General features: G+C 41.0%; 1 protein-coding gene and 1 long non-coding RNA gene across 2 annotated transcripts in view; one reads left to right on the forward strand and one right to left on the reverse strand.

Annotated features, from left to right (window-relative positions):
- EIF2AK3 (eukaryotic translation initiation factor 2 alpha kinase 3) overlaps positions 1–27,106 on the reverse strand; it is a 36,102-nt gene that overhangs the window by 2,673 nt on the left and 6,323 nt on the right. The window contains exons 2-14 of the mRNA XM_017727799.1: positions 18,004–18,198; positions 16,230–16,360; positions 14,293–14,527; positions 13,876–14,038; positions 12,857–12,994; positions 12,240–12,362; positions 11,469–11,689; positions 11,026–11,138; positions 9,868–9,990; positions 8,493–8,642; positions 6,704–7,472; positions 2,576–2,743; positions 1,944–2,045 (exon numbers count right to left, since the gene is read on the reverse strand). Coding sequence (XP_017583288.1) covers positions 1,944–2,045; positions 2,576–2,743; positions 6,704–7,472; positions 8,493–8,642; positions 9,868–9,990; positions 11,026–11,138; positions 11,469–11,689; positions 12,240–12,362; positions 12,857–12,994; positions 13,876–14,038; positions 14,293–14,527; positions 16,230–16,360; positions 18,004–18,183 — 2,616 coding nt within the window. The 5' untranslated portion in view covers positions 18,184–18,198. The remainder of the gene's footprint in view (positions 1–1,943; positions 2,046–2,575; positions 2,744–6,703; positions 7,473–8,492; positions 8,643–9,867; positions 9,991–11,025; positions 11,139–11,468; positions 11,690–12,239; positions 12,363–12,856; positions 12,995–13,875; positions 14,039–14,292; positions 14,528–16,229; positions 16,361–18,003; positions 18,199–27,106) is intronic.
- On the forward strand, positions 881–26,393 carry LOC108445091. The gene is made up of 3 exons (XR_001859841.1): positions 881–890; positions 3,626–3,631; positions 25,473–26,393. It is a non-coding gene; the product is annotated as an uncharacterized LOC108445091 (long non-coding RNA).

Below are 27,106 nucleotides of genomic sequence, written 5' to 3' on the forward strand. Positions count from 1 at the left end.
CCATGAAATGACTGTCTCTGCCTTAACAACGTAAGCACCAGTCTTTGTTTAACATTTAAGGAGGAACGAGCAGATTTATCAGCAGTTTGGAAAACAGTTGTGTTGGGTATTTCTGTGTTTCTTCCATACAAAGGCCACTGGCTCCATCTAGTGACAGTATTTTTCCCATGTTCAGCCAGAAGCACAGTATTTAGCACTTCCTTTTTTTTGGAAGGATCTCCTCTTTTACAAAAGTTTGAGCACAAAATACAAGAGTTCTAAAGTTAAATCAAAATTCATTTCACTACTATTCCCCTGAAAGTATAAAGTGACCAGTTAATAATGATGGACAACAGTCCAACTCCTCTTCAAGAGAACTGAGTTTGATGACATTAAAATGCTTCAGAAAACTTTCCTCCTTTTCTGCCAGTTCAGTCTGCATTTAGTGATCTGTTTTCCAGCATCTGATTTGGAAATAAATTGCACTGCTACTGACTAACTGCTCACAGCTTGAGACAGGAGCAGCTCTCATGCTCCACCTCTGGGGATTTTTCCAGCCAGTTGTCACAAATTCCTAGAATTTGCTGGGTTACTTGGTCAGGCAGAGCATGTTTTGCTTCAGCAAGCAGTGCTAATGCTTGGCTAATGCCAATGAAAACCTCAGTGCAACAACTCAGAAATAACTACTGAAGTAGCCAAACTCCAGAACTTGGCAATGAAAGGGCAGGGGTTTCTTTTTAGGAAAAAAAGAGTGAAATGCCAGTGAAAATCCTGGAAAGTCAGGGCACTCTTTTAACACTCTTTTGAAGTACAACACTAAAATCAGATGGAATTTAGGTTTCATTCTGATTACTTGCTTTGCTTCTATTCTTAGGAGAGAAACTGGAAGGGCAAAGCCTGTAGTCACTGCTGTGAGAGATCTGAGAATGCAGGATGGCTCTTTCCTGGGTATTTTGTTTCAGTAAATCTCATTCAGGGAAATTGAAATTGGTTTCAGTGCAAGGGGTTCAAATTAACCAGGATGGCTCTTTCCTGGGTATTTTGTTTCCGTAAATCTCATTCAGGAAAACTGAAATTGGTTTCAGTGCAAGGGGTTCAAATTAAACACTAGTTCCTCCTCTTGACTGCCATTTTGTGCCATGAAAAGCTACAGTATTTTAATCAACAGAATGCAGCAGGTGAAGCACTTGGTCAGGCTCCTGTTCAAGCTGTTTCTTTGTCTCTGCTAAACCCACTCCATCTTCACCTGAGAATATAACCACCACAAGCACATTTAAATGATAAATACAAGCTTTAACGACTCTCTCTTTCCTGCACAGCTTGCCACAGAGGACAGACCTTTCTGGCTACAGCCCCTGTTCTCCACGAACTTGTTCCTGAGCAAGATGGATCTCACACATTTTAACAGCAAGAGCTGTAATGCACCATCAAACATCCCAAATTCACATCTGGTGCAATGAAGGTCATCAGTTTATAGGAAGATGGTGCTTGAAGCCGAGCAAGACTCCCAGCTAAGACTCACTATAGGAAAAGGAATGGCTATTTTTCACCAAGTGCTCTGGGTGAAAAAGTACTGCAGATGCAAACAAAGGAAGAAATAATAAAAATGCACAGCATGGTTCTAATTCTTGAAGGAAAACCAAGCTGGTAGGCTTAAAGTCACAAGCTGCATTTGTTGCTTGAGTTCTTGGATATCGGAGTTCAATAGTTTCTCTTACTTGGCTTGGCAACAGAGAAGCTTTGTAAAGAAATTAAAGCCTCAATTCAACTGCACACATTAGGAAGACGGCAGTTTATTTTCAGTGATTCAGGGGGTCTGTACAAGGCTGATAAAGAAGTTGTGCTCCAAGCTGCAAAGCTTTTCTCCAAAGGAAACAGGACAGGAACCTCTTGCCAGTGTTCACCAAGCAAATAGCTATTTTAAACAAATACTCAAACTGAGGATAACCCAACACCATACATACCTTGACCCTCTCCATCTGTGTGCTGAAAGGGTACAGCAGCTCAAAGAGAATCAGTCCCAAAGAAAAGATATCCACCTTGTGCGAATAGGTGTTGCCACAGATCTGAGAAGGCAAAATCAGGGTCAGGGCAATCAAGCTACTCACTGGATGCAACGACGTACAAAGTAAACAACCCTTGCAAATCCACCTGTGGAAGTGACCAGCCCTGTGCAGAGCTGAAAGCTACAGCACAGGCACCTTGGCAAATTCCAGTGAGCACCAGGGAGCGAGGTCCTGATCCTCAGCGCCTCTGCGCTGCAAAGCAGAATGTTTCACCTTACTTAAATCTCATGCACAACAGTGTGTCCTTCCTCAGTTAAGTGGAATCTTTTACCCTCCTATACTGCATTAAAAGCAAGAAAAATTAATGCATCCAGTCTGAATAATCAGCCACTTTTTTTTTGCTATAACAAATATATATATTTAAATACTCATTTTAGAATTCAATTTAGCTCAAAACTCTATTTTGATGAGAAAGAATTTAAGTAACTTGATTGCAACAGTTTACTAGGAGTGCCTGATCTTAGAGTTCCCAAGAATTCAGGGCTCTTCCAGGCACTGCCAAACACAGCTTTGGAGAAGACAGCACAAACCTGTTCCGGGCTCATGTAGAGTTTGGTCCCTACTTGTCCTGTGTGCCTGGCATAAGCCGGCATTGGGGTCAGTACTGATTCCTCCTCCTCATCTTGGTCCATAGCAGTCACCAGTCCAAAATCCCCAACCTTTACTATGTCATCCATTGTGAAAAATATATTGGAAGGCTGAGAAAACAAAGAGGTGAAAAGAAAGAAAAAGTAAGTAACAAACAAGTTGTCTGTGTTTCAGTCATTACAACACTCAGAAGCTGTCAGGGTTAAAAACACTCACTGCACTGCTGAAGGATAACAGTTAGAAATTGTAACTACTCAGAAAAAAGGAATTACTTCTACATTAACCACTGCCTCTTCCTGAAACTCAGACTGCTCATTTCTCGTCATTCAGAAGAGGTTTACCAGCAGCACACAGGTTTGCTGAGGAACATACACAGAGTTGACACTGCTGGGAACAGCACAGATAAGTTATCCAGCTCCCCATCACATGGCATTTTCACACCACATGCTGCAGTTCCAACTCCTGGGCTTTTTTTATTTTAATCTCTAAGTGCTAAAGTAGTTTGCTGTATTATTAACCAGCACATAGGGCATCATCTTAGTGTTAAATTATAGATACGATGGGAACAAGGTCTGCTTTTCGGTGTAACTGCGCAGTTTAACGTGGGAACAGCTGTTTGCACAACAGAATTAAAAGTTTATTTTTGATAGAAGCTTAAGAACTTTGCAATTCATAAAGGCAGCAACAGTGATGATGTGGCATAACTCTCCTTTAGCCTGTTTGTCACACACCACCATCCTTGCTTAGCCTATTGATAAAAGAGATGGAACAGAGATGTGCCTTTGCTCATGGTGCACATCCCAGTTAGTTCTTCAAGAAATTTGCTTCCTGGCTGACAGAAGAGCACCCACCAAAAGGATGATTATTTATTTGAAATATAACCACTCCAGCTGGGTTACAAATACAGACACAGAGTTTTGGGGGAAGAACAGCCTGATCCTGCAAGGGGAAGGAAGCAGCAGGATGCTGTACAGGGCCAAGCTGTGGTGAAGGGGAAGGTGGTGCTGGGTAAGCTCCTCTCAGAGCTCCTGGACCTTTGAGGCTGGGAGAACATAGTCTATGCTTTGCTGACATAAACCCTGCAACGAGTAGGCAGGCAGATAGAAGGCAATATTTTCCCACAAGATAAAGGACTACAAAGCTGACCTATTTCAAAGTCCATCTGACTTCCTCAGTTAAAGACAAACCCACTGCACCCACAAGAAACCAGACAGAGAAAAGGCTTCTTGTTTTTTTTTTTTTTTAGGCAATGTCCAGCTCTGAGATAAGCACTACAGAAACAGTTCCACAGTGCCCACATCCTGCCTCTGAAACTGCTTCCTGAGCCAGGTCTTAGCTCCCACTGTATTTCCCTGTAATGAACGTCCAAACCTTTGGAGTCACAGTGCATTCAGGGCACAAAAGCCACTGCCCTGTAAACCCACAGCATCTCCAGGCTCTTGCTGAAGCATTTACAGAGTACCCACCCCCTCAGTGCACACCCACATGTTCAAAAGACTTGATGTCAGAATTTTAATGTTCAGGGAACAAACATCTCCACTAGGAGTTTGTATCCCATTGCCTTGATCTCCATTCTCCTGCTCCACCAAACATACAAGTCAAGATTTGTCTTGCTTCCTGGGGAAAAACTCTTCGTAACAGAAAGTTTATTTCAATTCTTCTCTGGCCAGACACAGACTGTCTCTGAACAGGCTGGCACATAGTTTCTACAAGTAAGAGGAATGGACTTTCTGTTATTGCAAAATACCAGCAAAAATAAACCATCAAGATCACATTAGGGAAGAAGCCTAAGGCAGATGCACACAGTTTTGATTTAAATCATCAGAAGAGTACAATCAAATATAACCACCCTCTAGTTTAGTTATCTTGCCACCTGCACAAAGAGATTTCTCTCCATATTCTTCAGTCACAGTAAGAATTCTCATTTTTGCACAGACATGAATAAGCTTCTCACACATATGAAAGGCTCTGTTTAATTCAATTAATGCTGTAAAATGTATCCAAGACTGTTCTTGCAGTTCTGTGAAACTGATAATTTCTCTTGAGCTGCCAAGCATGACCGACAGCTTATCCTGGGAATAACAGTAAATTCACTTGACAGACAGACTTTTGTTTCTGCACTTCATTTTCTTCAAAAGAATTTGAACTCTGACCTCTTCACTTGCCCACATAAATTCCTGCCATCTTGTCACTACAGTATCTCTGATTAGCAGGAGCCCAATTAATGCATTTTAATGTGCACTGTTAATTTAAATATTCAGATTACTTCTTGGATCTTTTAATATGCCCACATAGAAATTTATTTTCACACAGATCTACCAGCTTTTGTTGGTGCCAATGGGAGCAAGAACTGGCCTCTGCTGTCACTGAGCTCTGCCTGTAGCTAAGCCAAAGCAGCTTTGCAGGTTTTTCACTTGTTAGTGCTGGCACCAGCTCAGGGCTGCATGACCAATCTCTTGGACAAATTAGAACAATAGATGAGATCTCTTCCTAGGAGCTTCTGAAAAGTATAGAAAATAATTAAATACACTGGCTGTTGTTTTGACCAAATTAACACATAACAGACAAATAAATAAACTTTGGGATCCAAGAATAACATCTATACAAGCATAGAAAGTTTCCTGAAGGAAGAAGTTGTTCATCCAAGGAGAATGTTTCCAAGCTGGTTATACCAAGTAAACAAAATTAAATCTCTTGTTCAAACTGCTGCCAGCACTGAACTTTTAAGATGTTCCAACAAAACACTCCACACCTGCTGATTAAGACTAATACAGTTTTAAGTGAAGATCTACATAAGGTTTACTGAACAGCAAGCTCAGTGAAGACTGCAGAGGGCTACAGCTGACAGTATTCTTAAGAAAGGTTATTAATTAACATGCCTAGAAACATATTAGTACAGGGATTTAATTACTTTTATGGTCAGTTTCTCAAGCACTAAAGATTTGTCAGATAACTGGTTCAAGGTAATTGCGAGGGCTGATGGGAAAAGAAAATACTTGGAAGAGTTCATGAGTTTTTCTAACTCTGACATATCCTTTCAGGATTATTGAATTTGAACCTTTTACTGCCACATCTGAGATGACATTTTTTAGCTTTTCCTTCTGCGTATACCAAATTACCATTACAGTCATTTCAGTAATTACACCACTGAAGGTAGGTATTAATGCCTCCTCAAGTCAGCAAACAGAAACAGAACTGCCTCTCCACATTTGGCAAAAGGGATCCATTTCTCAGAGCTTGGCCTAATAAAACTAACTTCAGTTGGGCTCTTCAATTAAATTTGTGTATTTGGTAACACATACTGACACTTCCAGCCAGTGCTTTGAATCACAGCAAAATTAGGCACTATCATAGGAGGATCACGAACAGAATGAAAGAAAAGGTGCAAGTTACTCCTGACTTCAGTTACACTAAATACCAGAGGTTCAAACCACCTTTCCCAGTCCTCACCGTGTGGATGCTATCAGACATTAAAAGTACTGTGAATCCTTCAGAAAGCTGCACTGTGATAGCTGGCACTGACTCAGAATTCAGCTGCAGGACACTTTACATTTCAATCCCAGAGCAGTAACACTTAATTTTTACTTTCTCTGACCAAGAGTAACACTGCTCCTTTTAGGCTGTATTGCTTTAGAAAGAATGAAAATACCAGAATTAGAATCACAGAATTATTTAGGTTGGAAAAGACTTTTAAGATCAAGTCCAAGTGCAAGCTCCACACTGCCAATTATCTGCTTCACTTGAAATAGTAGAACAGGATCCAAAATAGCTTTGTCACACAGCTCAGCACTGAATAACCCTGTACAAAGAACATGAATTAAAAATACCATAGAACAAATGCCACTGATCTGTGCCAGGTACAAGAAGTCTGGCTGTAAGAAAGACTTTAATTGCAATAACAAGTGATGAATGTTTATTTCCTGGAGCACTGCACCTCCAGATTATTGTACAGACATTAATTCAGCTTTTCTAACACTCGTGCTTAGGTTACTGAGAGGAGTCAGCTATTTTAGCAGGCTTTGTCTCCAGTGCCACATTCCTCCCACACACAGCAACCTATGGATACAAACCTTGAGATCCCTGTGCATTAATCCTTTGCTATGCAGAAACTCAACAGCTTCAGCAATCTGCAGAAAGATCTGCAGGCACTCTGTCCTTTCCCTCTCCTCTATGGCACATCTTCTGCTCATCCAGTCTTTCAGGTTCTCTTTCCGGCAGAGCTGCATCTGGATGTACAGATACACCTTTGGAGAGGTGGGTTTGACTTTTTCTGCAGTGTTTTTAGAAAGGTCCAGGCTTAAACTTGTTGGCCTTGGAGGAGAAACCGAGAGGGGACTTCCTGAAGCAGATTTCTTGTTATCAGATTCCTTTGTACTCTTCCCTTTATCCTCAGAAGGACTCTCATTATGTGAAGCATCAACTTTATCTTCCTTACTAGAAGCATTTCCACAGCCAGAATCCTCAAACACAATAGAGGAGGAGGTCCCTTCCTTCAGATGTACAACAGGAACAGCTGAAGAACAAATTTCCAAGGAGTGTCCCAGCTCATTACTGTTGATAGTACTGTCTTCTACATCACAGCTTGTAAGGACACTGTCCTGAAGGTTTAACAGTGGATCTTCTGAATGCTGCAAATCCCTGTTGTCTGTGTCAGAAAATTCCAGAGGAGAAAACTGACTTCCAGATGAATCTGATTGACCACAGGGTATCCCCACAGACCTCACCCTCTCTGATGAAGCTGCAGTAACTTCAATGTGTTCCTCTGTTGAAAATGGCTCTGTTCTGATCTTAAATGATGGGACATCCATCGGGCTGGGAGAACTGAGTGGCCAATCAGTGCTGGAAGACAAAGTTGAGAGATCAGAACTAGAGAAATTGTAGTAAATTCCAATCATTTCACTAGAAATGCACCCAGATTTTAATAACTGCTACCCCTGAGACCTGTGTCATACCACAACAGGGAATGACTGCCCAAGTGTGGGAATCACTAATAACCAGCATTTAGCATCTGTGTCTTAGCAAGGATGTTTTCTCATTGAGACAAAAGCGTTGATAAAGGAATATTTAACAAGCTCTACTGCCTGGATTCCCAATGTGCAATCAGGCTCATCTTCAGTTTGAAAAAATCCAGCCCTTTGGAACACGCATTGCAAGGACTATTTAAAGTGCCTTGGAAGAATTACAGCTGTGAAATGTTAATTTGATGCCTGAAATATAAAGGTTGCTGTATTCTAAAAACTGCGAGGCATGTTAAGAGGTTATTATGAAACCACCCAACAGCCTTGTATTAGGCCTTATTCTATAAATGCCAACATACACCCACTTTTTCCTCTCTCTTCACATTCTCTAACTACTTCATCTAATTTTCCATTTTTAACCTACTTCTACCAAGCTTCACAAATCATCACTGACTATCCCTCATGCATTTCTGCTGAAATAAATTCATTGAAGCCTTGGAGTACTGTATCAGGTCCATCTAACACAAGACAATGAAGAGGAAGAAAGCAGTAGAAAGGAACAAAGAAGGCAGAGATGCCGAAGTTTGAAACTGAATCACAGCAGCAATGCTCCAACTTTCTAACCACCGAAAGATTCAGTTACACAAGTTCAACTAAGAACCACGTGATGTCTCCTAAGCTGAAAGAAGGACCTTAAAACAAGAGAGCCCACATAAACTGAGAGACACTGTGCAGAAGGGTGATTTATTTGTACTTTGTTCAATTGAAAATTTGACAGGCCAAGTTAACAACCGTCTCTTTCCTACATAGTCTCTCCATCTTCCTGGATCCTCTACCAGTGTTCCAGCTCTCTTGACACACAATCTCAAATTCAATTGTTAAAAAGACCCCCACGAGTTACCTTTCATCTTTTAACCACTGCTCATCCATCTTCTCCTGCCATCTCTCAGGGGGAGCTTCCAGCCATGCGTTGAAATACCGAACAATTCCTGGATGCTCAAGCTTAGCCAAAGCCTTGACTTCCCTCATCACCTTTTCACGAGCCAGCTCTCTATGGTTTGGGGTGAGGAGAACAAGAAACACAGTCACAAAAAGCAACAGCACAACACAAAAATTTCTGCAAAGGAATTTAATCAAAGCTGGCCCAGTATACACCAGGCCAGCAGCATTGCTTTTCACGTAAAACCAAAAATATGTCTTAAATTCCCCAGAGTAACTCCTTTATCTCAGAAGTGTGGAGGAGCAGTATGTGCTCATAATGGGTCAATATTTAGTCTTCCCTTTTTCACATAATTATAGGCAGCAAAAACAAGAAGAAAAAGTTCATCTTCCTCTCAACTGTTCTCAAGGATAGAAAAAAAGATTACTAAACAGCAGTATTCTACAGGGATGTAGAAGACACTGACACAAAAGACAGCAACACCAGAGTACTTGTTTTTTAATTGCCAATAGGTAAGGAGATTGCATAAGGACTAGTTCTGTTCTGTGGACAGGAAAGCAGGCAGCCTCCTGTCTTACTGAAGGAATTTATCTCTCTTTATAAGACTGTAACTGGATCAAATAAAGTCTGAAGGTTTTATTTATGGCTTTGAATATGCTTGGAAATAGAATTTAGGCTACCTTAAATTTCTGAACAAAACCTTTAATCTTAAATAGTCATGCTTATTTAACACATTCAAAAAAACAGTAATTCTAGATTTCATAGCTTTACCCCCTCCCTCTTGCTGTTCTAACTTGAGATTTCCAGAAGCAGTGTCTCCCATCTCCCACTAAAAGGAAGTGCTGCAAGCTCTGGGTAGGGCAATTCAGCAGCATGGCTTGACCACCTATGACTGAGAGAAAAGGTAGGGGTTGTGGGACCAGAAAATTAAACAAAGGGGCAAATGGAGTCAAGAAAGTAGGTGAAGCAGAGAGAAAAGAAAGAGGAGGTGGAGTAGGAAAGGCAAGGAAAGGAAGGAGAGAAGCACATTAACAGCACTACAATAACTGGTCCTGCTAGCAAAGGCTCTATTCATCAAGGAAATCAAGGGAATCCCCACGGAGCAGCATCCTCACAAGATCTGCTATGCAAGTGTTTTAGCCAAGCAGGTCACCTCTGCTGGAATTGCATATGCCAAATTCTCTGTGCCAAAACTCAGACAGCCCCCCAATTAAAAAGTATGTCATTCATCCTAATGAAATATCTGGGAAATCAGTTCAGGAGCAGATGGTTCCGTGTAGGATGGGATCCCATCATTCATTCATTACTTCTGTGTCCCAGCAAACCCATTCATCACCTGTTGGGCAGTCGGATCCTTTTGATGGCATAGTTGCAGTCATCTACTTTATTTCTGGCTTCAAAAACCACTCCAAAACCTCCTCGACCCAGACACTGAATTGGTTCAAAATCTGTCAGATATCTGGGAACAGAGGGATGTAAGGGAGGGATAGAAGAAGGGACGGAGGATGGAGGGGGAAAATGAATTAGTATAGATAGAAAAATAAAGCCATTTATGACCATGACTGAAGTAGTTCTGTGCAGGCAAAACATGTTGAAGGACTTGAAGATTTTCTTATTTTTCCCTCTCACCCACTGCGGCAGTCAGATGGTTCCCTATCTATGAAATGGCCAGTTGCTGATTACGTATTTATGCAGAGTCTATCACAGGCCAGCAGGATTCATTCTGCATGCACTGAACAACTGAAGAGGTTTTTCAGAATACCAGGTTGCTTGCCTACTGGATCAGGAGGATATAGCCCACATTTCTATAGCTGAGTACTTTTGAAATCATGATTTGCCTTTAACCCTACCCCAAGTAACTGTTTCTGCAACCAGTCCTTCTAAACATCCCATCCAAAACATCACTGTTCCTAAATATCATTGCTTTTCTTACTCCTCCTCATTTTAAACACTCCAGTTTTTACTTTCATTGAGTTACAAATGTACAGGAAATGGTCACATTTACTCTGGAGCATAATGACACACCCCTATTAAGCCTTCTGTCTTAACCAACTCCTCTGTAAAACTAATAAAGGTTTTATTTCAAGTATAGATTGCTTATTCTGCAGAGTATATAAAATGTCATCTGTTTCCATCTGCAACCGCCTTTTTCTGCCTTACACCATAAACACAGGAACAGATGGAGTAAACACTGATTAAGACCTACAAGGATCAATCTCCCATTTTGCATATCAGCAAGAAGTATGAGAACAATATTTTTGAACACATATAGTCTGTTGACTCTCTGGAATTTCTGAGACTAATCATAACTGCAATAACCCGTGAGTAATGGGGTCACAGAGTCCTTTGTGCCAGTTACTGATTATCCTGCAAAGTCAGAGGACTGGGAGTTCCTAGGTAAGAACAGGTGAACACCTACTCCTTCTATCTCCAGATACTATTAGTAGCCACACTGATTAAACACCCTGTTTATGTTGTGTTGAACAGACCTCACCTTGACACATATCCAGAGTTCTTGGCATCACTCCAGCTGTTGTCTTTAATGTCTCCACCAGTGGGCTCATACTTACAATCAGTCTGACACTGTGTTTCAGACTCCTTCCGCAGCTAACAAGGGTTTCCAAAACAAGAACAAAACAAACAAATAAACAAAATCAGCTCCTTGAGTGTCTGAGACTGGTTTGTACCCTAGATCTGGCATTAAATAAATATCTCCAGACACGTCAGAAGCAGTCTAATCTGCTTGCTGAAGCAGTTAAGCAAATTGTATGCGGCAGCTGGCAGCCTTCACACACAGATTAAACAATAAATTTAGGCTTTTGATTTTGTGATCTCATTAGTTATTAACTTATTAATATTACTCATTGCAGACTCCAGACTGAAAGAAACAGCTAAAATAATATATTCTGTATTTGGTATTCAGAAAAAAATACTTACTCTGCTGTAAGGGTGGGGATGGAAGAGCTTGCGTACGATAAAAGTTGTGGCCACGATACAAAATACAATGGTGCCAACAATTTCTTTCCACCAGTGAAGCAGAAGAACAGGATCCTTTTTGCGAATGTTCTTGTAATTTGTGTCATCAAAAAATCGAACCGTGATCTGGTTGCTACGTTTATTTCTCTCCCTCTTGTAGTAGGGTAAGTAATAACCATTATCTGTGTATAAAACACACAAAGAGAACACAGATTTGTTTGTAGGTATCTACAAAACAATTCTGGCTTCTCATTAATAGGTCTCCTCAACAGACATGGGCTGTTTTTATTTCCACACCCCATGACTTTAAATGGCACACAAGCAAATTCAGTTAATCAAGGCTGAAAACAGCAACTAGGTCTCCCTAGCTTTAAACGAGAATAGATTCCATATGGAAAACTTTTGATAACCATCCTGAGTCTCCAGCACTGTTAGTAAATTCTGAAAAAAGTAATTCCCAATTCCACTCCAAACAACTCTCAGTGGCAATGGCAGCACACACAACAGCTCTGCAGTAGCAGTTCCTGGCACTTTGTTGTGCATTATGTGGCAATAATTGTACCTACATTGCAATCTGGAAATTCTAGTTTGGGCAATAATTTCCTATTTCATTAAATGTTAGAAAACTCCACATATTTAAGGTCAAACAAATGGTCATTTACTGAATTTCACAGGTAATAAATGGGTAAACCTGGCTATTTGAAACACTTCAAAGTTTGGAACTTCACCTACCATATGGGTACTGCAGCACTGACAGTGCTCCATTGCTGTATTCCTCATGAGAATACTTGTCATTGCTGAGACACTTGTCAAACTCATCAGAGCCCACCAACACTGGAGTCCTGGAAGGGGAATCTAAGCATAGAAAAGACACAATTTTCCAAGCTCAATTGTCTGTAAAATTCTGTTCTCATATTAATTTAAAGAGAACTCCAATTGCATCATCTTACAAAATGCATCTTGGATCAGACCATGAGAAGCAAACTTCATAGAAGGAAACATTAAGAAAGGTACTTTAAGGTAACAGTTACTTAACAATTCCCCCCCTTGACAAGTCAATTCACTAATATTCACATCACTGCAAAAAACTTCCTCCTTTTGTTGAAAAATTTGATTGAGAAGATCCAACATTTCATTATGAAAAAAGACCCTGTCAAATCCATCAGAAAAGAAAACAGACATTAAGCATTTAATTAGAAAAAAATAAACACTTAATAAAGCACAGAGAGAGCTCCTGAAGTAGTTTACAGCTGGAGGCATTAGACTAGTTTGAAACATACTGGAAATCAGAAAGATGTCCTGTCTTTTCTGAGCTAAGATAATCAATGAAACTCTGAATTGTTACTTACGGATTAAAGGTTTCCATTTGATTTTGGGAAGAGGAATAATTGCATTATCGTTCCTGGATTCCAGAGCCTTTGGGTTGGTTGGGAATTTCTCAGAAATTCTGACTGATGATTGAAGATACAGCTGGCCCCTGAACATACCTAAGTAATAAACAAGGAAGCATATTAGTCTTTAGATTTGGTTCTCTTCACCCCTGGAAAAAAACTGCTTAGTCAAAATACATGGTTAAAAGCATTTCTGAAAATATTCCTTCATATTCTGAGAACTTGAGATACTGACTCTGATTGCTAAGCTGGATGAATTCAAGTAATATCTTCCCTCTGTTCTAGGAAAGCAAGTGTTCAGGACATCTCATTTTTACTGCTGGAGTGCTGGTGCTACAGGAAAATGCCAGAAATTTTTAAGAGCTACAAAGCAGTTTGGGATTTGCATAGGTAAGACCTCTTCCAAGCTTCCTACTCTGGTTAATGCTGCACAAAACAGCCATTACCAGGAAGGCTGGAACAACCTGGCTTCTTCCTGATGTTATTCTCTATCTGTTACTCTAACCACTAACTGGAAAGTTACAAGATGTAAGGACTTAGAGAAGAAGGCTAAGGCAAACCTAGTCTTAGAAAACCAAAGCACATTTGCCTCCCAGAGACAGACAGCTGAGGAGAAGGACCTTGAGCCACTCTATTTCAAATTGTCACAAACCATATCCAATGAATTCTGACAGCTGGATGAAAACTAAGCCATGAAAAATCTTATCTGAATTTTCTTCACAGTAAGTTACTGCAATCAGTGTACAAATTAATGGGCAATTAAACTGCCTTGTTAGCTGTAAACCTGTCCTTTCCAGTTTCAAGACTTTCAGTCATCCCCACTGTACTGAAACTATAAAGCAGTGGACATTTCAGAACCAAAATGGAAAAGATTTATGGGTTTGAAATCTACCAGTACAAAACGATCTGCTTTAGTACAACCTCAACAGAGGAATTAATAATGTGTACTGCAGAAAATGCTGCAGTTGGTGTCTCACCCAAATAGACACTGGATTCTGTGGCCCCTCTGGCAGCTTCCACAAGATCTTCTTCATCTTCCAGCACCTCATTATTTGCTGTGTAACTCGTGTCATCAAACAGACTGATTGGAATTACTTTGCCATCCTTAAGTAGCCATGCAGAAGCAATTGGAGTGCAAAACTGAAGGGGAGAGAGACAATTGGAAAATTAATGTTTTATTAACGAGCTATTAAATAAGAAAAATGGAAAACAATGTGCTTAAATTCCTTGTTTAAATTTTTGTAACAGATGCAGCAGCTCAAAGTCAGAACTTTAGTTTAAAAATTACAAGCAGATGTGTGCTCCTTTACAAAGACAGTGCCTGAAACCAAAGATGAAAGACATCTTCAAAACTTCTGCTTTTGTGGTATTTAATATTCTGTCTTTTTCCTTACCTGGTATTCCCATTCCAGATGTCCTCCTCGTCTGTTAAAAGCCATCACCTTCCAATCAGCCACCGAGACCTTTATCACTGTGTCTTTCATCATAGCTTCCTGCTCCTCCACATCTGAAATAATTTTTGTTTCTTCTTTGTTCACAGTTGATTTAAAATTGCTCTCAATGTATCCGGCTCTAGTTTCAATATCTGGGACATAGCGCAGCTCAAAGTGACCAACACTGAAATTCCACCTCAAAGAAAAAGAAAAAACCTTTGCAGAAACAACTTTTATATTCCAAGGTAGTCCCAAGTGCTCTGTGCAGAAGATTTCTAAAGTGAATTACCTGTATTTGGCTCATATTTTCACAGTAAACTCTCAGACTGTCAAATGAACAAAACTGTACCAGGAGGGGAGTGCTAATCCAGAACACAAACCAAACAAGCTGAGAAATCTTGCCCAACATGACGGGTGAACTGAGAAAAAAGCTGGTGAAGTAGGGCCAATGGCACTAAAGGTTTAGTGTATGAAGAGGGAAATTAAAATCATCAAGTACTACAGTTGAGTCTGCTTAATAGGAAAACATTCTGTAGCTCATGAAAGCAGTAAGTACAAAGCTTTTAGGAAGCAGCATTCTAAGATATATTTCTCTTCACTAATAAAGTGGATTTAATTGGAAACATGAGATTTTTCAAACTGAGAAAGGGAAAATGCTTCTTTTGTTTAATCCTTCATATAACGTAACACAGATCCCTTGACAGGTACTTCATGAAACCAGGACTGCTCATGTCCCATAGGTTAACACCAATAAAAGACAAGTGTATAATGAAATGTGTAAGCAGCACAGCTATCTTGCACAGCAAAAAACTCTTCAATTCTTGTAAACCACCAAAGATACAGACAGGAAAAGCATGGCAAGTTTGTGTATTGGACAGCATGAAAGGGTAAATATTTCTTCAACAATATATTTGGGTACCCAAAGTTTCTTATCAGTCTGGCAACCACCAGGAGCCCAACCTGGCTCCTTAAAGAATTTACACCCTTATGGTAAAAGTTTGGCATATTTTATATACTCAGTCTATTTATTAAAAATGTTTCTTTCTCTGGATTAAAAGCCCAGATGTATCCTATCCAATCCATGTCACCAGGATAGCATCTCTGTTTCTCACCACAAAGACAGGAGGATTCTGGTACACAAGACTAAATACTATGGTTTTGACATACCTCTCCTGGCTAATATCTGTCTCCAAGAAACACAGAATCCAACATTTATCCTCTCAGACATCTGATCTGTTAATCTACTGAGTTCTCATTAGATTCTCTCTGATAGGCTACAAATTCACAACCTGTCACATCCTGCTGCAAACAGAAGAGGGAGCAGGGGAACAGGGAATAACTCGTTCTCCATTAAGTTGCTGGGCAGTTATTGTATCTATGTATAGAACCTAGCTTTTTAAGTCTGTATTTTATGAAGTGTGTTTGGGGCTTTTTTTCCAGTAGAATACATGTCTGTAATTTTACAAAAATCTTGATGTATTAAAACTTCAACGTGACAGCATTAGGAAAATCACAGATTGAATCAGTTTCTACAGCTTGGAAAGAACAGACCATCTACATTACGGAATGAACAACATAAATTTAGGAATGATTTAAAAGATCAACTTAAAATGAAAGCTTAAGACATCAAGTATAAACCCCCTCTCTCCCAGTGACAGTTACCATTAGTAGGTAAAGAACTTAAAAGTGAGTAGGTTTTAAGAAGACTTTTGAACTATCTCCTCTTGTACAAAAGCAACAGCTAGAACAAACATTATAGTGCCATTTGCCTTGTGCACTAGAGCAGTGACAAACTCTTCTGAGGTGAGCAAGGACAAGGGAAGCGGCTGTCATTTGATTTTTGTCTTTTCTGTCTCACCATCTCTGTGGGACCATTCCTGAACAGTTCTCAGACTCACTTCTCATTGCCACTGCGTGGCCCCACAGCTCGGACGGTTTTCTGTGTTCGATGCAGCAGGAGCGTCTCCTCCTGCTCCGTCTCCTCGTCGTCCCAGCGGCGGCAGCCCACGGCTGAGCAGATGTACTTCACCTGCCGGACAAGACAGACACTCACATGTGCAACTTCAAAACAAATGTAATCAACAGCAATATTCAAAGCTAACAATCCTCACAGCCTGCTCTTGGCTCGAAGGCAATTCGGAACTAAGTGACTTTAGATGTTTGACTGGAGGGATGTTGAAAAGCCTGGTTTAAGAGATAACGGCTTTTCAGAACTAAAACTTTCAAAGGATTCTAGAAAGTTTACACGCTGTGGTATTTTAACTACCATTTGACTATATTTTGCATGTACTTCTAACAGAAAGAAATCTGAGCTCTCTCTTTTCCCACTATTTCTATGGACATCAAAAGAACATTCCTACAAGACCCACAGCATAATTCTGCTTTCATGTCATATTTGCCTCAGCATAACTATCAGCTTCAAATGAAGTACTATTGATTTATATAAAATATCACAAAGCCTTTCCCCTTTGCCTTGTCAGCTATTAAAAGGAAAAGAAAACCTTAATGAACTCTCACAGTCACACAGACTTGCCAACAGTCCCAATCTCAAACAGAATTTGCATTATATGGGCAATGACAGAGAGATGAAACTGCCCAAACTTTTAAGAAGGAAGAGTCAGGCACTATTTCCTCTAAGAAGCAGCTTTGCTACTGTGAGTATAAGCCAGGAATCAAAACAGAAATGAAAATTTCCTCTTCTGAGCACTGCAGGAGGAGGAGCCTATTGGTGCACAGAGCCCTCTGCTACCAGTCAGGAAATCAAAAGGAATTAATGAACTCTGGTTTGCTCTTTATCATTAGTGATGACTACACCAGACCATAGAAGTGTTCTGCATTAAAATGTATGGCGAAAATGAAAAAACACCCCGCCCTGATTTTGTTGAAAACAAACATTGGGAACTTTAAAGGTTTTTAACAGAATCTATTTCTTAACTTGTTTTAAAATGCAACAACGTTTCTGAACCAGTAAATGTCTGTTCATCACTACACAAAGTATCTACAAACACTTCAATGTTATCTGACATTTAACTGAACTTTTACAAATGACTTTAAAATATAAGAACTTCTTCTGATAGTAACACACTGACAACAACTGAAAGTCCTTAACTTTTGCATACGTTGAATTTTTTCTTTTCTCATTAGTTCTGAAAAATCTGAAATTAGTTGTAAAAAAAGTGTCACCTAAAGCATTAATTGATACACAGTGAGCTGAACTGCAAAGTCTACTTCAAGCAGAGCCAGATGATAAAGCTGAACTCCTCTCCTACAGAAAGGGGTCATCCTTCTTATCCTCTCACTCAGCTCTGGTGACAAACCCCCTGCCGGTTCCTTGTGCTGGCTCTGGCACTCCCCAACCCCTTGCTACAGCTAACCCAGCACAAAACTAATCCAGTAAAAAGTGAACAGTGCTCTTCTGGGCAAGCAAATGGTGAGACAAGGGTTAAAGCCAGCATAAGGGATAGAGCAGGAGCTCCTAGGCAGGAGGAGATTGCAGTGAGGGGCTCATCCATGCCACCCACTCCAGCCCACTGCATCTGCAGCCCAAGAAGCTCAGGTTCTGCCCCTTGGTGCCCTGCAGCTGTACATTTGAGGCTGCAGCACAGTTTAAACCTCAGGAGCTACATGTTTGCTCGAAACACACAGACACAAAGCACCTTTTCAGGTTCTTACCTTCCCTGAATAGGAGCTCAGCCCATAAGTGGTCAAAGACTTTCCCCCAACTAAGACAACGTCCTCGCCGAATTTGTAGGATGACTCAAGAAGAGATTCAACCGTGAAAGGAACGGCTTCCATGCTCTCTCGATCCCGATCCCACTGGAAGAGGTCCCCATCCAAGGAAGGGATAATCATCTTATTTCCAAACACCTAAAATAATTGAAGGTTAGCTATGATTTAACCATAATTTTATCAAAACACACAGACCACAAATGGAAACAGAAATGCTGTATAAGCAAGTCCAGTGCATTATCCTCCAGTGTCCTAATGGTTCTGTATTTCAGAGTCCTATTTTTCAAAGTTATACTGAAGACAGAAAACTTCAGGCATTCAAATCAAATCCATATTTCACTATTCTTAGTTAAAAAACAGTTCAGTGTGTGACACTTCTTCAAAACATTTGAAAGCTCGATGAGTTGACAGGTTTCATCCAAAACTGCAGAAAATATGATGTGGGTTGAAGCATTCTCAAAGAGACAGGCACTGGTTAAAGTGCAAAGTAAAGTTTTGCAGATTACTTGTGATAGTTTCAAGATAGTGGAATTTTAAAAGAACAACTGAGGCTGTTTTCACAATTAATGACTATTCCAGAATATCCAACATCCAACTTTCTGTAAAGCAGAGGGAGCAATTATCACTGAGATCAAAGCTCACATTTCACCTTTGCCTCTCCAGACAGTTAAATCTGACTTCTCCTCAGAATTTCTTATCTTTAAGCACACTGTTCCTTTAAAAATTGCCTGGCTTTTCCCTAAACACACAAGTAAAAAAAAAAAATCTTCACTGGATACAGTATTTCATCCATTACACTGAGATTTTCACGGAGATCCTAGTTCGGAAGTATGAGTCATTGTCAACGAGTACTAAGGGACTTATTAAGAAACTCATTATCAGCATGATGGACCATAACTAATGCTGTGGAGCCACAGTGGCTGTGCCCATCAAGAACAGTGAGAAACTGTAATCCACATAATCTTAGCTTCTGAGGATATGGATTAACATGGGAGATTTTAGCGCGTTTTCAGAACCCCTATCCATTTGGGCAGTATCCTACAACATAATTACATTAAATTTGGATACTTGACACATTAGGAATTAAAGACTGCTTCTGGTACATGTGTATTAGTCACTTTGAAAAAAATATTCCTGCTCAGACTCCAAGGCAAGGCACAGATGTGTATTACAAAGTAATACAAAACATGCAGAAGGTTTCTGGTTGTTTTTATTTCTGGAGCCACTGTGAGGATCTGAAACCACATCTTCTGCATGATTCAAATTCCATACATCATGGGACTTTTTATTCCTCTAACTGGGTCACAGTCAAGCAAACAGCATTAAGCAAAGTTGGGATTCACCTAAACAGGGAGGGAGAGACAGATGTTGTAGATGTGTGCATGTCATGACTAATATCTCCTCTTACACTGTTCGACAGACCTCATTCAAACAGAAAATTCAAGTGAGTTACCCAACAGTGCTGGTATTTAAGATCCCTAAAGGATCCAATACCAATGCTTTCCAGCTTTGAAAAGCCTCATGATGACAGACAATTAAAATAAAAACTCCTCTCAGGAGCACAATGTGTAATTGAAGAGATGATAAAAATAAACCCCTGAGATTAGCTGTGAAGCTCTTTACAAAGCAAAACTAGGTGTGTTCTTTCCCTCTCAGATATTTACCTTATGGCAATAAAGGCCAAACATCCTGGAAAAGACACTGCATGTGATACACAAATGTTGCATTATGGCCTCCTATTGGGGAGGAAAAATAAACACACACAGAGAAATAAACCAACAAAAAAGAAAATATTCCAGTGTGGAGTGTCATTTGTAGAGATCACCTGATCGGTGGACAAATAAAGCAAATAAATAAGGTTTATATAAACATTTATATTCAAGAGCAACCTTGTGGTCTTGAGAAACAAAAGGCTGGGAAGATTTGGAAAAGAACTTTTTAAAACCAAAATGCCAGTGCCGAAGTTGCAGCTGTAACCATGGTGGAAGTACCTTGTTAAAACATTCAACACAGAGGAGTAATACCACAGAATATTTCTGTAATATATTCTTTCAGAAGCCCATAATAATTCTGATGACAACTTTTCACCTGTGCAGCTGTTACTTTGCATTAACAAATCCTCTGAATGGATCTGCACATGATCCATATACATGCAAGTAGTCTGAAGGCCCATGCCAGTATGAGATGTTCTGCTACAAGGGTTGGAGACCACCCACGGTTTGTGAAGAAAAGAGACAGTGGTGTAAACTGCCCAGGAATTGCTGCTGAGCAAGGAAGACTCTCTGTGGGCAACTGCAAGCTCTGGGAACAGCATGACACACATCACCTTAAGTGCCTGCCCTGTCCCAAAGCTCTTGCTCCAAGGCCTGAGTAGGAAATTTTCCACCAGCAAAACAACACACACACATTGGCCATTTCTAGGAACCACACCGAAATTTCCAAGATGCATGAAGCTGACTCAGCAACACAGACCTGTATACTCCCAATATATGGATCAAATCAGGTCATGGCTTTGAAAATTCCCTGACAGTGGGTCACTGCCTGCTTGACTGTTAAAACCTCAGTCCCCATAAGCTGCAGAGGACAGATGCCACTTGGTCAGCTCTGCTGATCACCTGTCCATGCTCCCAACCTTGAGGGCATCTACAGGAGCAGCACGTCCTGGGCGACACTGGGAGGGGAAAGCTGAGAAAAGACACAACTGCTGTCCATGAACACATCAGGAAAGGGAGCACAGGCAGCAGGAAGGGCTGCTGCAGTGAAGGACAATGCCAGAGTAGGAGTGCATAAGGTTAAACTGACCCTAAGTGCAAGTGAGACATTTGGGTTACTAACCATCACAAATGAGGTATTTCACTAGAGAAACAGAACAGGAAAAAAAATCACCTTATTTTAAGATGACTCTATCTATAAGTGAATTACATGACACGGTGCTGACAAGAGACAGCACCTGATTACCAAGAAGGTCTTCTTTTAACAAAATAGCTGTATTTGAAGAATGGGGCGGGTATGCAAATGTGCCCCTTGCAGGGGCCCGCATACATGTGTAACAAAAGGCATTTGTGGCCACTTGTGGCGACATCTGTTTTCAAAAGAGCAGCTCACCCAGAGGCTTAGGAAGGTCATTAATAACAACAACTGTCTGAATTATGCAGCTCATTCTCTAGTACATCAGAAGCAGAAAAGGGACTTTCCTTGAAAGTACTAGCAACTAGCATCGGCATGCAGCTCAGGTAAAGGAATGACATCACCCTGTATCTCAAAAGCATTACCTCATCTCCTAATCCAAGGAGTGAGTCACCCAGGCAGTCAGCTGCAAATCTCTTGGCACAGAAAATGTAGGTTACCACGATGCACTTACACATTCCTCTGATCTGTCAACGTAAATAGCTATTTGTTCGGCTTCACTGGTCAGCAATATGGCACATAATTGTTAAGTGGCTCGTCTTTCAGGAGTAACACTTAAAAAAAGCCCCCACATTAACTATGGAGCCCTAAACGAGCCGCTGCTCTTTTGCTCATTAAGAGTTTGCAGCCCAAGTTCTCCATTGGCTCTGCGCGGGGTGCTGCAGCCCTATCAGCGGCGCGGGCTGCACAATCTCCAGGCCGACGGGTGAGGTAATGCAGTTTCTAAAAAGCCTCCACAAAAAAGCAAAAAGGCATAACGATCCGGAATGGCATACGCTTCCAGGGAATTTGCTGTCTAGACTCTTTACTGGAAAGGAGGGCACCGTACGGCAGGTGCCACGGCAGGGTGATCGGCGCAGGAAGCCGCTGATTTATAGCGGTGGAGAGAAGAGAAAAAGAAAGGGAAAAATTGTGTAAACAGAGATCAAAACAAGCTGAAGTACTAAAGCTTCCAGGAGCTGTTTAACAGCAAGTGTGACATCTACCCCGTTCCTAACACTCTTTATCATCTAAAGCAAAAATCAAGCTTGCTCACGTGCAGACACATCTGAGCCAAGTCTGGTGCCAAAACAGTCAATATTATTGTTTACAGATGGGCTGGACTATCTACTAACTCCAAGGAAATAACCAAGCACAAGTGAAATATTTTTCTTAAAATAGGATTTTATGTCTTTATGTTTTTCTAACACTTCTGCTTGTAGTTTTCAAACCTTACTGTTACTATAAGATGCAAGAGCTTCATTCCAGTTACTAATTAACTAAGACCAACCTACATGATCTTAAATGATAAGGGTACCAGTTTTTTTTCTCTCTATAATTATCCCTACAATAGGATCACTGTAACAAACAGGATCAAAGCCAACATCAAGCACGCTCTTATAAAGCTACTTCTCACTGAGAACTATGTCTTTTAAGCCTCTTTAAAATTAATCTATGCCACGGCAGGTTGATCGGCGCAGGAAGCCGCTGATTTATAGCGGTGGAGAGAAGAGAAAAAGAAAGGGAAAAATTGTGTAAACAGAGATCAAAACAAGCTGAAGTACTAAAGCTTCCAGGAGCTGTTTAACAGCAAGTGTGACATCTACCCCGTTCCTAACACTCTTTATCATCTAAAGCAAAAATCAAGCTTGCTCACGTGCAGACACATCTGAGCCAAGTCTGGTGCCAAAACAGTCAATATTATTGTTTACAGATGGGCTGGACTATCTACTAACTCCAAGGAAATAACCAAGCACAAGTGAAATATTTTTCTTAAAATAGGATTTTATGTCTTTATGTTTTTCTAACACTTCTGCTTGTAGTTTTCAAACCTTACTGTTACTATAAGATGCAAGAGCTTCATTCCAGTTACTAATTAACTAAGACCAACCTACATGATCTTAAATGATAAGGGTACCAGTTTTTTTTCTCTCTATAATTATCCCTACAATAGGATCACTGTAACAAACAGGATCAAAGCCAACATCAAGCACGCTCTTATAAAGCTACTTCTCACTGAGAACTATGTCTTTTAAGCCTCTTTAAAATTAATCTAGGCAACATATTAAAAGTCACATATGGCAGCTTTATTCTGAAGGATAGAAACAAGAGTCTGCACAAAGAAATCTGGGAAAGAGAAAAGCAAGCTGGTATGCTCCACATTAAAAAAAACCCAAACAAATTAAAAACACAAACCCACAGACAGTAACACAGGTATCTCCCTACTGTAAATGTTTACAGATTTTTCAGGTGATATAGATATATATATAGATACATGCACACACAATTTTTGAGATGTCCCTAGTTTGGGCTGGTCTGGAACTGATTTATTGTCTACTCTTTTTTGCTATGCATGCAGGAAGGTTATCTGCACAGATCCACGGGTTTATGACTACCTTCCAATAGAAGAGGTTATTTCTCCTCTTCACCTTAGATTTCAGGATGCTGATTCATCTGTTTTGCCTCCAGCTACCTGCAGAAATCCTGAAGCACAGGGCACTACAAGGATGACAGTGTACTGTTACGAACAGGCAAACCCTAATCAAACAGCAGCACACTGGGATGAAGGGGCCAACCAGAGTGTTCGAACTTCTGCAAGGCCTACAACATCCCCACTTCCTTAAGAGAACAAAGACCCAGACATGAGTACAATCTTTTGAAAAACAAAGGCTGTTGAGATATTCTACTGCCTAAAGCACTGCTAAAAGAGCAAAATATTCTTCAAAACATACAGTGCTGTTCAACCAGCCAGGAAAAAGAAAACTGACTGCAAAAGGGGAGTCCATGATTTACATCAGTAAACCAACCTGAGACATGTTCAAGGGCAATGAGGAAGCTGAGGCAGGAAATACCAACAGACAGGTTGTTGTCTAGAAAATTTTCCTTCCTGTGAGAACCATTACTTCTGATCTCAGCACTACACTTGTTTACAAAGTGCATACCTGTCCTGACCACCTCCTGTGCCTGTCTGAACATGCCCAAACCATTTTCAAGACCAGGACCGTGGGAAAGGCTGCACCTGGACATTGATAAGTCAGTATTTTATTGCGCTGTTTACAAAAGTGGGATTAGGTGGCCTTCCTCCTCTGCAGAGGTGAGAGCCAGCCTGTGCCAGGGCGGCACATCAGAGAAGCCATGGAAATAGGTTTTATCTCAGCTGGGGTGTGACAGCCTGAAAGAGCACACCAGGTCTGCACAGCAACAGTGAGCAGAGATGTTTCTCAAAGCTCAAGCTGATTTTTACCATCAGGCTGTACGGCTCACCCGGCAACAGTTCACAGCATCTATCAAGTGACCAAACCTGGTCCCTGACTCCTGCCTACATTAAGTACCTTATGACACAAGTTTGTATCTGTTACAGTCTTGTCCTTCCACCATCCCCCATACTCCACAAGCTGGTAGTTTCTATTTCATTTTTCAAGTATACATGGAAAAAAGTAATAAATTCAACTTTCGTGGGCCTGTATGAGTGTGTGAAGTGATGCTATAACCCTGTGCCTGGATGAGTACTAGACAACTCATTTCAAAACTCCTTTCTTCTCTCTCTTCAAAGCAACACCTGCAACATCCTCCTGACAACTTTTAATAAAAGACTAGAGCTGATATCTCTCTCATGATTCTACACTTCAGATCTTAAAATCTGATCGGGTGTAAGTGCCAGGGTCCCAACAAAACTGTCTTTTACACAGTGTCAAAAACCAACAGATGACAGCAGCACAGCAGCTTCAGACTTAGACTCTCCAACATCGGGGCACAGTACCTTGTTCAGCTTGAGTCTGCCCTTAAAAGAATTATTTCTACCTACTCTGCCCTCCCCTGAAGGGCCATACAGGGAATCTGAGGAACTGCAGTGTGTTAACTAGACCACCCCAGCTTCAAAAGAGATCAGGAACCCAACCCAATACTGTTTGCTGTGCAATCAAACAGACCCTTCCTCCGAAGACAAGCAAACTGAAATACCACCATTACTTTAATCATAGTCAAACAAGACTTGGGGTTTTGAGATACAGAGATGCCAGCCTGCTCTGCTGCCATGGTAACAGACTTTTAAAAACTGTTCTCCTTAACAATAATAAAAAACCCCAACTGCACGGTGCTTTAAGAAAGACTTTATTTTGACATTATTCCATCCCCCTCTTTTACATGGTAAGTTTTATTAATAAGACTGCAAGTCTTCTGAAACTTAAGAGCAGTGCTTTCTGAGACAAACTGGTGCTGCTGCTACTGAGCCCATCACTGAGCTCCTTGAAACTAACAGCACATAAGGGAGTGGATTAGTGGAAAAAAAAAATTATCCAAAGCCTTGCCTCTCCAGAAACAGACCCTACACAGAAGCTCATCAGCCACCATGGCAAAATTTGTACTTGTAGAGGAAGAACCCCACACTGAAGCAGGGGAAGAGTGAGAGGAGTCCTCCCCTGAGGAGGAAGAAGTGACAATGTGTGATAAACTTACTGCAGTCCCTGCTCCCCATCCCCCTACGCCACTCTGGGGGTGGAGGGAGAGAAAATCAGGGTGAAGTTCAGGAGGAAGGGAGGGGTGGGAGGAAGGTGTTCTTCAGATTTGGTTTTATTTCTCCTTATCCTACTCTGGTTTGATTTGTAATAAAACTGGTTTCCCTGATTTGAGTTTGCTTTGCCTGTGATGGTGCCTCTCCCTGTCCTCATCTTGACCCACGAGCCTTTTCAATATATTTTCTCCGCCCTGCCCAGATGAGGAGGGGAGTCACAGAGTGGCTCTGGTGGGCACCTGGCATCCATGCATGGGCAATAGCAGAAGCTCGTGGCACTTCAGGAGACCAGGATTCCAACTGATCTCTGCTGGACCCTGTGTTTCTTCCCCTGGCCCTGCATGGACAGGATGCTTTTGCAGATAAGGACACAGAGTCCACATGAAAAATTACAGTTACAGAGCAACTCCTATAGGAAAAGAGCCCAATACAGGAGGAGGACAGAACACAGCAAATCACAGTCTCCTCTTTCAAGGGTGCAAAGAAAGAGTGCACAAAACATGCAGCGAGTCTGACAAAGATTAACAGTTACCTCCTTATGGAGCACACAGTCCAGAAGAAATTCGGAAATTAGATGTCAGTGGCCGTGCTGCTAGAGGAATGATTTGCTAAACTGTCTAAAATGCTTAACCCTTGAAATGGGCCCTTCTTTATACAGATAAAGATACAGGCTGGAAGTTTAAAAAGGCTCTAAAGCAGAATAAATTACTTTTTTGTGTATTGGGCAACTGAACTCCAACTACAAGTTATACATTATCTGAAACTGGTATTTGCCTAGGTACTAGAGGTGATCCATTTTAGTATCTGTAAACATCAGAACTGCTAAACAGCCAATACAAAACATGCAGTGGGCCATATGCAATTAGATTACAAGCTCTCTGCCTGCCCTTATCTCGACCCAGGAGGTGTAGGGTCCAGACAAAACCTGCAAGAAATGGCTGAGGGAGCTGGGGTTATGTAGCCTGGAAATAAAGGAGGCTCAGGGAAGACCTTATTGCTCTCTACAACTACCTGACTGGTTTTAACCAGGTGGGAAGAGTCAATCTCTTTACCCAAGAAGCAAACAATAGGACAAGAAGGAATGGCCTCAAGCTCCATCAGGAAAGGTTTAGACTGGCTACAAGAAAAGCTTTCTTCACTGAAAAGGTGGTCAGGCATTGGAACAGGCTGCTCAGGGCAGTGGTGGAGTCACCATCCCTGGGCAGATGTAAAAGCCTTGTGGATGTGCCACTTAAGGATGTGGTTTAGTGGTGGCTTAGGAGTGTAGGGGTAACACTTGGACTCTGTAATCTTAGACGTCTATCCCAACCTAAACCATTCTGTTATTCTACTATAAAGAGAACTAAAAAACAGAGACAATGGGATGGTAAAAAGCGTTTCCAATAGTTGGAGCATTTTACTATGGCTGTGAGCATGAGATGAAAGCTGGTCATAAACAAAGCGACTCTGAGAAACTTTCCTGGCTTTGTTCAAGGCAGAGCATCACCTGAGGACTGGTGCTGAGAGCTTTGGTATCATACAAGCCGCAATATCCTGTTCCATAGCTGCCCATGTGTCCCCTAACAGAAGCTGTCATCCCTGAAACATCCTTAAAACACAGTGAAAGGACACCTGTCAGCACTTCCTCAGGGCTTTATCGGTGCTAACTAC

This window comes from Corvus brachyrhynchos, unplaced genomic scaffold (genome assembly GCF_000691975.1).
Source record: "Corvus brachyrhynchos isolate BGI_N302 unplaced genomic scaffold, ASM69197v1 scaffold80, whole genome shotgun sequence".
In the NCBI taxonomy this organism is placed as follows: Eukaryota; Metazoa; Chordata; class Aves; order Passeriformes; family Corvidae; genus Corvus; species Corvus brachyrhynchos.